At 36.6% G+C, this 14,897-nt stretch overlaps 1 protein-coding gene across 1 annotated transcript in view; it reads left to right on the forward strand.

The window, feature by feature from the left end:
- LOC137389737 (small G protein signaling modulator 2-like) overlaps positions 1 to 14,897 on the forward strand; it is a 47,280-nt gene that overhangs the window by 1,751 nt on the left and 30,632 nt on the right. Inside the window, exons 3-7 of the mRNA XM_068075823.1 lie at positions 293 to 368; positions 2,860 to 3,031; positions 9,659 to 9,805; positions 12,299 to 12,366; positions 14,368 to 14,534. Of these exons, the coding sequence (XP_067931924.1) occupies positions 293 to 368; positions 2,860 to 3,031; positions 9,659 to 9,805; positions 12,299 to 12,366; positions 14,368 to 14,534 (630 nt within the window). The remainder of the gene's footprint in view (positions 1 to 292; positions 369 to 2,859; positions 3,032 to 9,658; positions 9,806 to 12,298; positions 12,367 to 14,367; positions 14,535 to 14,897) is intronic.

Here is a 14,897-nt window from a genome sequence, read left to right on the forward strand (position 1 = left end):
AACTGCAGATATTTTACAGTCACACTATATTTTTTTTATATATATTTTTATATATATTCTTTTTATATATTTTACAGTCACACTAAATTCTTTTTATATATATATTTATATATATTTTTTTTATATATTTTAAAGTCACACTATATTCTTTTCTTACTTTATTGTAAATTGCAGCATTATTTTGCTGGTGATAGTTTTGCTTACTGATTTGACAAATAGGACTCTGTGTGAATGGTTTCTCTCTATGTATGTGCAGTATTGATACAGTCAATGTGAATATCTCTTTTTGCAGGTGAAGCAGATTATGGAGGAGTCAGTAACAAAGAAATTCATCCACGAGGACAGCAGCAGCATAACAACATTATGTGGTTAGTTGGATCAATCACTCTATGATAAAAATCACTCTATGGTAAAGTGTTTGCTGGATAGTAAAATGTGATTTCACTTTTACATAGCGCGATCACTCTATACTATGATTGGATAGATCTATGGCAAATTGTAATTCCTATATGGCAATTGTATTGTTCTATGAAGATATTTTTTTGCTCAATGACAACATTTGGTAAAATTCGCTTGCTCTACGATAAACTGTAATAACTCTATGGTTGATTAGTTCCCTCTATAGACAAAACTACTAATGTTGTCTGTAGCTGATATTAAGCTCTGAAAATAAATTTTAACAAATGGTTGCATACGTAGTCTTATACATTAAAAGCAAGATTTAGCTACAAAGATATATCTAAAGCACTCCTGCAAGGCTGTGATAGTTGTTAATGTGGTGCATAGCAACGTAACATGTGATTAACAAGTCGCTATGGTTACAACAGACAAAATTTTTTATTGGTTTGCCTTGCCAATGAATGTGTTTTTTCTACTGTCTAGTGGCTAACAGTTCAGATTCTTCGCCACACCTTTTGCTTATTGGTTATTTTTCATGATTTGTGTTTTGCAACTCGATGTGCCAACAGTCATCAAATCACTTGCTGCAAGTTGCATTGTATAGCATGCTACTGAGCAGCGATTTCTTGCTATTGCTGTATTTAGTGCAGCCAAAGAAGGTTTCTAAGTAACCAAAACTATTTGTACTGATGAACCATTTTGCGATCATAAGTTGTTGATAAAAGGATGTTTAAATAAAGTTTCATGAATTGAAGCTCATAAGAAAAGCGCTAGACATTTGAAATAATAACTATGACTCACTAGTTACGAAGCATACAGAGGAGGCTGCAACCACTACCTTGTCATTTACGCGAATGAGTAACTCTATTCCGTATAACATTATTGATTTAGAATAATTATAGCCTGCCAACAGTGCAATTAAGAAATCTCTTGCTATTGTCCAATGACTTCTTAAGAGGCTGATGTAAGCTGACTATACCGTATTTGTTGTTTCTACCTACTCTACGAAGTATTGTTTTTGCTTCAGCCGTTTTGTAATCCAAGTACTCGGTATTATCTCTGGTCTATAGTTTGTTAAGGACTGCAAAATCTTTTAGCAGTCGTTTCTACATTTGTTTTTGTGTGTAAGTAGGATTCAAGTGAGTTAGGGGTCGGTGAGTTAGGGGTCGGTACAGCTCTTGCGCTGTTTCTAATCATGCTATCGCAAATATTTACTCAATGAATATTGCAAATTGAGGTTAGAAAGACATTCAGCGTGATAAACACTCCAGAAAGGTGAACTTCAGGGAAGACTGTCTATTGATCGGTCATGGGTTTAGTTAAACTTGTGGAAAGTCACTGGAGTTGTGTTCCCAATTACCGAAGACAAACATGATATCGACTATACATTTGTAGTTGGCATTTGAGACTTTGACACTTAAAATTAAAAAGTTGTTAAATGTGATCGCTAGGTCAGCAAGAAACAAATATGGTATTGTTTAATCTAAAAATGTCCATAAAATAATGTTTTAATGTTGAGGCATTACTTGGTTTTATTAAGGAAACTATATCTGTTGACTGATACTCGCCTTGGATGTTACTATCGCATCATCTAGACACAAGTTAATTATCATCGCAGTTCAGTCGCTATTCTCTTACTTAGTGCAGTTTACTTACTCGTCGATTTTAGAGGTAATTTATTAATTAGTCACCCGCTTAGAGCAGTTCAGTCACTAGTTGCATAGTGCAATTTTTAGTATTTTTGCTTCTCAAAAATAAAACCAACATTCATTCCCCAGAGTATTTCTTTAAAGGACTGACAATTCCTATACAACTATAGCTAGTGTGGTTAAGTATAGCTATAGCTATGAAATCTACTGAATTTATTTTTATGACTTCGTTAATTATTGAGCATCAAGTTCCTGCCATTCGTAACAAGATTGACATACCATCATAATACGGTGCGGAGTTAGGCTTTTTTGCGTGGAAGTAAACTTGTCACTCAAGGATAACAGGGAACTATTGTGCAGTTTTGATTAAAAGAATTCTTTGCCTTTGTTTATAATTAAAAATATTTATTAAAATCAAATAATGTAGTTTGAATGGCTAGCTCAACCCACTAAACTTGTTGTCAGCTGAACTTGTAGCTAGCGTACGAGTTCAGCGCCTGTAGTTCTGTAAGCTTTCCAGGGACAGCTTTAGAGAAGTGTTGGGCTGCTTGTAGTCTTCAATAGCAATCATAAACCATTTTTGAAAGATCTTTGCTTCTAGTATGTCACAATTCCGTTATATCTTATAAAAAAGCACTCATTTCTTATCGGTTATTTAGGTGTGCTAGTAGATGGTGACTATAGGTATCTTTCTTCATACATTGATGTCTTCTGCTGTGTGAGTGCGATAGAGACTGTATCGCAGTTTACTAGTTACAAAGCAGTCATGTATCGTCTCTAAGTACATGTCACGATCAACTTTTCTACTCAGGAGCTGTAGAGGCGTGTCTAAAGTACAAAATGAAGCGGCAGTTGGTGAACCTTTTCAGCAACACATCCTCTACGACTTTTCTGTTACACCGAGTGGCTAAAACTCTCGACGAAGCTAAGGAGACATCACGCGCTGTGGCGGAGTTAGAGGGTGGCACAGACGCGTTGTCTAGGTACGTATTTAAGAGATAGTTGTGTGACGTAACGTCACGTTTGAATGACAAACATACTCTTACGTAATGATGTGCGTTTAGACCTTTTTCTGCTAGTCATAATCTTGAGGTAAGGTTGGAGTCAGTAACAAAGACGTACTTACTTAACAGCTCATTAGTTTACTGCGTATGAACAAAAAATGAAATGCTTAGGGTGCCTGAATTCATAGGGCTCTTACTAACTTCTCACGTATCAACTTTTTTACATTAGCCTAGTCTTTACACTTTTTTTTACATCAAGTTTAATTTTATTTAGCATATATTTGTTCCCTATTATTTGAACGCCATCGTTGTACGAAATGCCAGTTTTATAAAAAGGTGGCTGTTGCTTCTGTCATTTCTCTTGATTCATTTGACCAACCTTTGTTGGCTCATGCTCACATGATAGCAAGGGAATCATCAGCTATGGGCTTTTAATTTTTTTTTAAAGTAATGAGTTTTCAATATTTAAGTTGTTTTTCATTCAAGTTATTCCAGTCATATAAACTACTTCTTGATATTTATTTTATATTTTGCCATAAGTTGATAGGATGAAGTTGGTCTGCGAAAGTAAAGGCAACCCGCGTAGCAATCAAACCTAATCTTTGGAAAATGACCACCAAAGTTTGCAATAGGCTGCCAACAGTACAAAATAAAAATCTAATAACATTGTTTTCTTTTGCTGTGCGACTCATTCTGTTATATCGACCTTTTGTGGAACTAAAGTGAATATTCAATTCGCTAATAGCAAATTGTCCAATCAGCAGTGGGATTTGGTCAGATGCGGTTAAACTAACCTGAGCATGACCGAAGTCACTTGTTCGCAAGTTTTTAGGTTTCTCTTACTTCAGTTGGTTCTCTCAACTGAAGTTTCCGTTGGTCGAATCTCTGGCTAAGTTACCATACAGCCATTCCTTTACGATTTGTATGACACCCTAATCACTGGTATTTCATTGTATGCCTTCACTTCTTATCTATAGCTGGAGGGACTATTTTAATATCGCCAATGTATATATATAATGTATGTATATATATACAGTGAAACTCGGATAACTCAAACTTCAAGGGACCGAGCAAAAGTGTTCGAATTATCAGAGTGTTCAAGTTATCAGAGCACTGTCACAAGTCCATGTATTTACTTATTTATTAGTAGATACATGAACATATACAAACTATAATATAAATCAAAAGCACAAATGGCTTGTTTCAAATTAAATGCTTCTAATGTAAAGTTTAAAACGTTTTTTATCAAAAAGTATAGATTTTTTTATCACTTGAGATTGGTTTATTGTTTGAGGTGATGTTATTGCCAGGACGTTTTTTAGATTGACATTGGCAAAACTTGATCTTTGCTAAAATGCTCAAAAGAAAAGACATCTTTTTCTTTTGAGCGTTTTACCCACGATCAATTTTGCCGATTTTTCTTGAAGTTTATTCAAAGATTACCTTACTTTACCTGGCATTCGTTAAGAGCAACACTCCGAGGCAGTTCAATTAAAAGTTTTACGAGGTTTAACGGTACATTGTATATCACTAACGTTTTTTGAATGGATGCTTATTGAATGTACACACGTATTCTGTGTTTAGGTCAAACGATGAATAGTTTTTTTAGCTAAGACAACGTATACGTTTAACTACAATTTTTAAGACGTTTTAAACATTCAACATTCCGACGTTGATTCAACTCGGAATCCACGTCGGAAAACTATTCATCACGGGCTAGCCGGGTCACGCACTCAAGGATTTTCGCCACGCAAATACAAAACAAAAACAACATGCTGTTTTTGTTTTGTATGTGCGTGGCGAAAATCCTTGCGCCCGTGACCCGGCTAGCCCGTGCTTTTCATCATATAGTAGTACGTATAAATCAAATTTTACCAAACCTTTAGAAAAGTTGTTAACAAAAATATTTTGCCGATGGTGGTAATAACGACGCTTATGAATTACGAAAAGTTGAGGTTTACCTCTATGGCTTGGAATAAAGTGATTTTCTAAAGCAATAGCAACCGTTTCGGTAGCCGTTGGGCGAAAAACAGTTCGAATTAACAGTGTTGAGTTCGAGTTATGTAGAGCCAATTATCATTGCGTGGGAACGGACCAAGCAAATCCAGTCGAGTTAACCATGTGTTCGCTATATCCGAGGGCGAGTTATCCATGTTTCACTGTATATATATATATGCGTGCGATTTTATTGATTACTAAGCTAAGGTCACCTTGCCTAATTAGATATTTCTAGCAAATCAACGGTATTCGTAGAGTATTGATGATAGCTCTATAGGTATTTATATTGCTAGCCGGCATAGCGCTCTTTTGATGGGGTATACGAGCAGTGTACCAGTATATCAGTGACCAGTAGAAATTTTCGATGTATGTAGTGACACTCATAAGGTATGGTGACACTCACAAGGTATGCTGACACTCACAAGGTATGCTGACACTCACAAGGTATGCTGACACTCACAAGGTGTGCTGACACTCACAAGGTGTGCTGACACTCACAAGGTATGCTGACACTCATAAGGTATGGTGACACCCATGAGGTATGGTGACACTCATGAGATATGGTGACACTCATGAGGTATGCTGACACTCATAAAGTATGCTGACACTCATAAGGTATGCTGACACTCACAAGGTATGCTGACACTCACAAGGTATGCTGACACTCACAAGGTATGCTGACACTCACAAGGTATGCTGACACTCACAAGGTATGCTGACACTCACAAGGTATGCTGACACTCACAAGGTATGCTGACACTCACAAGGTATGCTGACACTCACAAGGTGTGCTGACACTCACAAGGTGTGCTGACACTCACAAGGTATGCTGACACTCACAAGGTATGCTGACACTCACAAGGTGTGCTGACACTCACAAGGTGTGCTGACACTCACAAGGTATGCTGACACTCACAAGGTATGGTGACACCCATGAGGTATGGTGACACTCATGAGATATGGTGACACTCATGAGGTATGCTGACACTCATAAAGTATGCTGACACTCATAAGGTATGCTGACACTCACAAGGTATGCTGACACTCACAAGGTATGCTGACACTCACAAGGTATGCTGATAGTCATATGATATTTAGGTTTATCGGGACACTCATGGAGTTCATCGTTGTTTGTTGTTTGTTGTTTTGCACAACTGTCCTTCCTGTTGTTCCTGCAGAATTTACTTTTTGTGGTATAGATGTATTGTTTCTGCTATGACTTCTTTTGGATTTCTTGATAACAAAATTGATTATCAGGTTTGATGTTCAAACCTCATTAACTCTTAGTCAACAAAAAGAAAGTTTTTTTTCTTGATACCAAACTGCCCCAAGGGTAAGGGTGTGGGTTGAGGACAGGAAGTTTGTCATGTACCAAACCGACACACGGGCCATAGAGTCTTATTGCTGTTGAAAAGCCTATCAAGTGCTGATCTGTCAATGCTAGATGAAGGAATCTCAAAACAATGGCTCTATTTTGAAATTGCAAATTAATAAAAAAAATGTTCATGATTTTATCCATAAATTACCTTATGTTCTGCTCTTGGCTGTCAACTATATTGTTTTCATATTCGGATTTTATCAGAATAGTTTACTTTTGTGCATTTCTAAGGAAGGAAAAAACAGCGCTGTAGTTCTAAAAATTTATCTGTTGCGAAATGCGACTGGTCATTAGTTAAATTCCCATGGCAACAGATAATTCTGTTCGCCTGGTTATTGGCACAGAGTGTTGGTGATTATACGAATAATTTGCACTAATGGGAAGTAATGTCAGGAATGAGTTCAACTGGGCGCACCAGTGGAGTTCGTGCTCTGTTTATTGACCTATCACCAGCATTACTATGGCTTGCTGCCACTGCAGCCTTTTGCGCTCAGCTGCCACAAACGTCTCCAACCTGCCTTGGCATCACTTATAAACAGAATGTCTCTTTCTGAAAAGCTTTTTCAGCCGTCCCAAAGACCACTGACACGTCCCACTGTTATTTCTAGGTGTGAGCCAAACTACAGTAAATCGACTAGTAGGCAGTGGTTCCATGCGCCGTAAGAGATCATCTGGTGTAATAAGTATCTGTACAATTATTCCACAGTACAGCAAGCTGGTCGAGTGATGCAATTGGTAGTGTGCCAATCTGTTAAGTCGAATATTGGAGTTCACTTTTCGTGCGACGCGTGTTTTTACTAACCTTTAAGCGTGTCTTGTGATGGACGAATGAGAACGGCTCTTACTACAGTGACGACTGGACTGTTACTATTGCTAAACGTTTGCTTTCGTGCGACGACTGCACGTATTTACACAAAGTTTAATTTGTCGCTTGAGGTTAGGTGTTATATGCATGTGTGATCAGATGAACACATTGGGATGCATATCATATCTTGACTGTCATAAGGCTCTATATTCTCTGACAAGTTCAGGCGTCAATTTTTACCAAACTAGCAAAGTAGTAAAGTGGTATTTTAAGACTACTAGGAAAACTCACAGTCATATATGTTATACATTTCCATGCAGGGTGGGTTGTCCTTGCATGCAATTTACATATACTCATGTCAAATTTCAGGTACCAAAATAGTTGAACAATTGAACACATTTCCAATCCGAATTTGTGTTTCCACTTTTCTATTTTATTGTTCTGGTTGTAAACACTGCAAAACTCACATAGAACTGTAACTAACTTTTTTGTAAATTAGTTCTTTGACCATTAAAAAATCAATAGGTCTGTGCTCCTGCTGCCTGTGTGGTAGGGCTACAAAGGGAAGAAGAATCCGTTTTACTATTGGTTAAAGGTTAAAAGTTAACAGTTGATCCAATGAATTTTGTGATCTGCGCCAGCAACTGATATCCTGTATTGGTTAATTTACAATATTATGTCATGCAGCTTCTCGGATGATTGCTAATTTTAATTAGAATCCATTTGTGGACAAAAGGTTATGACCTCCGAAAAGCTAAACTAATTATTCAAAGTTGTGGTTTGCCGAGCTGATCATTCTAAGGCCAGGAATTACTTTCACTCTATAGCAGGTGCTCAGTTTGAAATCAACTTCCTTGTGTCAGCTCAGTTTGTCTCCATTGCTAGACATAGAAGATTGCCTGCAGTGAAAGTGAATGACATTTATCAGAACTCAATATTAACAAATATTTGTGCACACACATGTGTTGTGTGTTATTTCATCAATTAGTAGAAATATAACATTGAGCAAAAAATTAAGACGTAGTTACAATATTGATTAAATAAAAAAATGAAAGCCTAATTCCAACATATGCAAGGTATGATGAGGTTCACTTGCGCACTAGCGCTGTAGCTCGTCCTCTCTGAGGGACTGCGCCCATAGAAATTGGCATATGTTGACTTAAAATTTGAAATATTTGCCATATTTTATCGAAATTCAAGTAGCAGGTCAGTCTTGGATAATCTAGGCTTGACAAGGGGCTCCTAACATTTCTTTTAAAACTATTAAGTGCTGAAATTTTTCGCAAGTCTTTTGGAGGGCTGTTCCATGTGATGGAACTCTGTATTCAGTTGTTTTTTGACGAGAAACACTATGAAATGTTAGTAGTGGTAGATTGGATTTTAAAAATCTAGTATTATAGTGAGAACCTGTTTTCACTTTATAATCATTTGAATAAAATTTCGAACGCACTGTCAAATAATTTTATACTGGTAAAGTTTATCAACAGACAACACAAAAAGCGTTTTGAATACAGTATTTAGGACATTATATTTATATATATATTATTTATAATATAAATGTATAGTTATTTGTATTTATAATGTGCCCTGGACACGAAAAATGTCCAGTCACAAATATTTGTCCTGAATATCTTCACATATGCAAATGTGAAAAAGCCACAGGACCAGATGTGCATTATGAAAATAGCATTTTGCAAATGGACAAAAGTGAACCTCAGCATGTGGTTAGCTGATCAGTGACATTCCAAGTCACTGACAAATCTACGCTGACAAGCATAGATTTGTCAGGATACTCTGTGGTTATCTATCCAACACTAAATATTTCATAGTTCCAGTAAAAAGCTTGGTGGGAAAGATAGTAAAAGCGATTTCAGGATGCAATGCTAAACTTAATTCATAGCAAAAACACTGCTCAACTAGCTATAGAGTTGTCTGTCCATTAAAACATGCTCGTTTTGATAAATCTGCTGCAAAAAAGGCATGTAATAAACTTTTATTGTTTGAATCAGTTTGAGGTTGTTAGGAGTTGTCATCTCAGCTAAAACTACATGAAGTAGTCAACGGTAGTAGAAGGCTATAAATCTGCTGATAATCTCAAAGTTTGATTAATAAGATACAGCTGACTATTTCAAGTGTACTCTCTGGTGGTGTTTTAGCTTATACTAGACTGTAGCCTGCTTGCAGCCATCTAGTAATCGAGCTAATTATGAGGTCATCTACCGTCTGGAACCTCACAAGTCTGATACAGTTGTTCTCAACATTCGCTAGTTCCACTTTATTTAGTTGTCTAATGCAAAATCTAAGAATTTTATTTTAGGTAAATAGGTGGGATGTGGCAGTTTCATGGTTTTGGTAAGGGTGTCACCTTTATGAAGGATGACATCAATCAAATAAGTATTTTATTCATATTCTGGTTGGTTTATAGGTTCTCTCTAAAAGGGTTTAGAGCTGACAGCAGCAATACCTCCCCCAGTCATCAAAGAAATGGGCACCACAAATATGCCTGGATCCGGATGGCTCTTCAAAACAAGGTTCTAGCAAAAATTGTTGCTTACTTGGTCGCTAATAGCAGGTTAGTAGCTCTGCCAGTATTAGTAGTGGTTTACTATACCTACTAATACTAATAGTGTGTTAGTATACCTACTAGTACTAATAGTATGTTAGTAGACCTACTGGTGCTAATAGTATGTTAGTAGACTTACTAGTACTAATAGTACGTTAGTAGACCTACTAGTACTAATAGTATGTTTGTAGACCTACTAGTACTAATAGTATAGTCATATTCCTACTAGTGCTATGTTAGTATACCTTCTAGTACTAATAGTATGTTAGTATACCTACTAGTACTAATAGTATGTTAATAGTCCTACTAGTATTAATAGTATGTTAGTAAACCTACTAGTACTAATATATGTTAGCATACCTACTAGTACTAATAGTATGTTAGTAGACTTACTAGTATTAATAGTATGTTAGTAGACCTACTAGTACTAATAGTATGTTAGTAGACCTACTAGTACTAATAGTATGTTTGTAGACGTACTAGTACTAATAGTACTAATAGTATAGTAATATCGCTACTAGTGCTATGTTAGTATACCTTCTAGTACTAATAGTATGTTAGTATACCTACTAGTACTAATAGTAGGTCAGTAGACTTACTAGTAAAAGCTGTAAGACTTGATGATGCTCTTGTATACCCTCATACTATTAGTATAGCAGATACACAGTTTATTCAAACCCAGTATACTCCTAGCAGTGGCACTAGTTACTTGTCCATAACTTCACTAGGTTTATGTAAAGACTACCAGAGAGAGTGTCGCTGTAGATTATAGCCAATCTTTACTGTAATAAGACTAGTGTTCCTTCGTAGCCGCAGTAAGAGCGTTAGAAAGAATCGGCCTCAGAAGGGAATCGAACTCGTATACTATGATTTGCAGACCGGCGTGCTAACCACTAAACCACTCAGACACCTTGCCATTTCATGAATTGTCTATGCACATACAGATTACGGCTTCTCACAACTGCCAAACAAACTCATCTCATTGTTTTTAATGGAAAATTATGTTTATTCAAAACAATGGTCTCTTTGTTATTTGTTTTTCATAGATTTATAAAACACTTTTCAGAATAAGGAAAGTCATTTCATTTTGTGGAACTACGAAACCACTAATTGAAGTTCACTCTTTGTTTAAATCACAGTACTATCGATGCGAATTATTAATGTTTATATTCCCGATAAAACCAACGAAACAAAGCTAGGAATAAACTCCGCCTTCACCTTTATGCATATACGTGCAACTGGTCGTGTTAATGATAATACAATATGTACATATAACTGGACATGTTAATGATAATACATGTATCTGCCAGTACAGATCTTTTCATTAAACATTTTCACACAGCTGCTACTTGTCACCTATAGTGTTCCTATTATTATTATTATTATTATTGCAACTGTTATTATCATCATGGTGTATTGTTGTCAGATGACTCCTCGATAAGCGAATATCTATCGTTGCTCTAGAAAATATCACTATCTTGAAGCAACGTATACTGCTCAGACTCTGACAAATTCACCTGCTAGCTGATAATGAAATTTGCTTTAACTTTCTTATCCGCTTATGTAAGATCTGCAGTCTCAAGGGCCCAGCTGATTGGTCGACTTTAGTGAAATGTTAAGCCAGCAAGAGTTGGCGCACGGAGGGTGATGGTGAGTTTCCTGAACCTTCTGTCAGTGACTAAAGAATCAGGGTAGCTTTAAAAGGTTTTAGATACTGACCTTCCCTTCGGCTTCAGGCTAGTTACAATAGAGATTACAAAGGATGCTACTGCATGCCTTATGAAGGCTTCCTTCATGTAGAAGGTTTACCTCACAGGGCTGCTGACTTTACCAGCTTCAGTTTGAAGGAGTCACGTAGTTTTTTTTACAAATACTAATTATTGTGTAATTCATTTCCTGTCACTGAACACCATTTGTGTACCTGGCATTACTGTCTTTTTTAATTTTTGCGGTTATTTTGTTTTACCAAATCAAATAGTCAAGTAGATATAAATACTTTAATAAAATTTATTTATTTAAAAATCAACTTTTTAAATAAATTAGAAAGTTTATTAGCCTGCTGTGAGGCACACATACCATATTTAGATAATGATGTCAACCACTGCTGAGTCTGCTGTCATACCTAATGCAGACTTTGTAGAGTCGTGGTGGAGTTTTGGCTAGCTACTTATTTGTGAGATTTCCCCTGTTTGCTGCAAACAGAGCAGGGAAAACTGAAGGTTGAAATTGGTTTTCATTTTTTGTTACAAGAAATGTATACGCAGTGTTTGATAGGCCCTCGCAATAATATTATACCAAACCCACTTTCAACATTTATCTCAGAGCATAAACAAATCAATTTTTGCTCATGATTCTTTTCTGAATGCAAACTGTTTTTAATGTAAACATTTTTGTATGTTCAGTTTTTTTGACAAAATATAATTGCTTTACTTGCGGTATCTGTTTTCAATTGTGTAATCATCTCGGAATATTGATTCACTTCTCCAATTATTCTACTTGCAGCAAGTATTATGAGCCTGCCTCCCTTCTCGCTGACCAGTCTAAAGGAAGACTCCTTGCTGAGTTGCTCGGTATGGTATTGTCTTTCTTATTCTTTACTTATGTAGCGGTGACTCGTTGCTAACCTTCTATGCTTAGCTTTTATGAAGAGGATCTCCAAAGAAACCTAAAATAAAACCTTGTAACTAAATTTGTTTAGGCCAAAGCAATAAGTCTGCGAAGGTTTCATTGCAGTCGAGCCATGTCAGGTTTCATTAAGTGTTTCGGGAAGAGTATCTATGTTTGAGTAGTTACAGCGCTTTTATTGCCTCGTGTGATGAAACTTGTTTCATTCTATTGGTGAATTGTTTGGGAAAATAATGGTGTTTAAGGCGCATGCAGAATATAGCTTGTGTTGTCATGGCTGAAACAGACAGAAAAAATTTGACGAGGTTTGACTACCCTGAAGAAACTTTTTGTTTTGTCTTAGGTTCTGTTGAAGGTTCATTATTTTTTGGACTTAGCAACACGGTTTTGCTTTTTTAGACGACGTGAGAATCATTTTCAGTCGTTATAAATCGTCAGAGTTTGTTGCTGAACTTTCTGTATACAATAATAAGACAGGGCCGCTCGCTGTCGGTTTTACGAATTTATTTTTTAAATAGCGAAGACAGCAAAATGAGTAAAACTTAGGCTTTAGTTATTAAAGAGATTTTATGCACATTTCAATACAAACTTGAGCAATGGCCTCAAGTATTGTCTTTATAGGACAGCTCAAAAGATACCTATATCACATAAATGTGCATACAATCTCGGAGTTGTGCTACCATTTTGTTGGTAAATGAGTATTGCCAAATTACTATAGCATTTTGCCAATTAGGACAGTTACTCCTTATTAGAGGTGCAGAGTGTGACAGATGTATCAAAGTCCTTCATGGTTTAAACAGTATGGAGGGGCTTGTTGACTGGTGCTGTCGCTGGATCTGTGCATGCTGTCGGCACGCTCATTGCTTAACAGTCTATTGATTTCTGCTACACATTTCTCATATCAACTCATCAGAACACTCACATAATTTGAAGCCTCAAGCTTCAAGTATACATGAAGACCATTGGAGAGCCGAATAGCTCTGATGTGTTTGACCATAGACCGATTCAGCTAATTTATGTTGATCTATTTTGCAAAAAAAGTACCAGCAAACTTTTGTTTTTAAAAAGCTAGTCACGTGAATATGACGGTAGCCTGAAGCCATGCCATATTTTGCATTATCGTGTTATCTAAATTTAGAGGGTGGCCTTGGAAAACATTCAGAACATTTGAAGGTTGTGGTGCATGTGTGCATGTATGTATAGAACTCTTTGAAGAAGCCAGTTATGCTAGTTTGCATCCTAAATGGTGTCAATTGAGCGCGTTGTTCATTGGGGTATTACTGTCTTTCAATATCTTTTTTACCTGAATTAAATGTAGCAGTACGCTGGCAGTTCTTTGCGCTGGGAGAGATCATCCTGTGTAATAACTATATGCAAACGTCTTTTTGCTCATCAGCAAGGTGGTCCGGTAGCGCAGTTGGTAGTATGCCTGTCTGCATACTGGTATATTGGAGTTCAATCTCTGTATAAGGCAATTCTTTCTTAATGCTTTTATCATGGTTTTGCATGAATATGGCTTTTCTTATAGACTTATAGTGAAGATTTTTTCCTAACGCTCTTAGTGTGGCGACGGACAGCCACGGCTCTTATTATTGTAAAGATTGTAGCTGTAACGTTTAGTTTATCCAAGTTATCAAACCTTGAAATACAAGCATTTGGAGTTGTCTTGCTTTTGTAAATTGGTAAATACATGTATATAAGCTCTGTTTGGTGGGATTCGTTTGATTGATTAGTGAAGGTAGAGTTTTGGTTTAAGTTACACTTAGCTCTAATATGACTCTACAATGGCAAAAGTTATTCAATAGAAAAGTTTCAGAGCAAGCTTATGGAGGCCATGCCTTCAACCTAACTTAATGGCCAATAGAGTAAGAAGGTTTTTCACTTTTTATTAGTCTGGTTAGATTTATAAATAGCTTTTCTATCAGCAGACGTTTTGTCATCTGCAGATGGTCCGTGTGCCTTGGAGTATAGCAAGATACGCACTACGGACCACTTATATACTGACCCAAACGCAGATGAATTGGTGCTAAGACACAGGCTACATAGTAGCACATCAGTAGTTAGTCAATCTTCCGGATCTTCTCCTCACAGACGTCCTGCTTTAGGCTTAGGGGTGGGTGTCATAGATATCTTATTCTTAGGCTAGGATTGAATACATTCTAGGGCTAAAGTTGAATGTATTTTAGGGCTAGAGTTGAATATATATTCTAGGGCTAGAGCTGATTACATTCTCGGGCTAGAGTTGAATATATTCTAGGGCTAGAGTTGAATATATTCTAGGGCTAGGGTTGAATAGGTTATAGGGCTAGGGTTGAATAGGTTATAGGGTTTGTGTAGAATATTACTCTCCTTCAACGGATGTCCAACTATCAAGTGTGAATATTATGTATTGCTTTTTGTTACAATCAGAGAGCCTTTTGAAAAATCTAGTTTGTGATTTCAGTGGAAGTTGGTCAATTTACTCTTACTAGTCGTT

The sequence above is a fragment of the Watersipora subatra genome, chromosome 3 (assembly GCF_963576615.1).
Source record: "Watersipora subatra chromosome 3, tzWatSuba1.1, whole genome shotgun sequence".
NCBI classification, from domain to species: Eukaryota; Metazoa; Bryozoa; class Gymnolaemata; order Cheilostomatida; family Watersiporidae; genus Watersipora; species Watersipora subatra.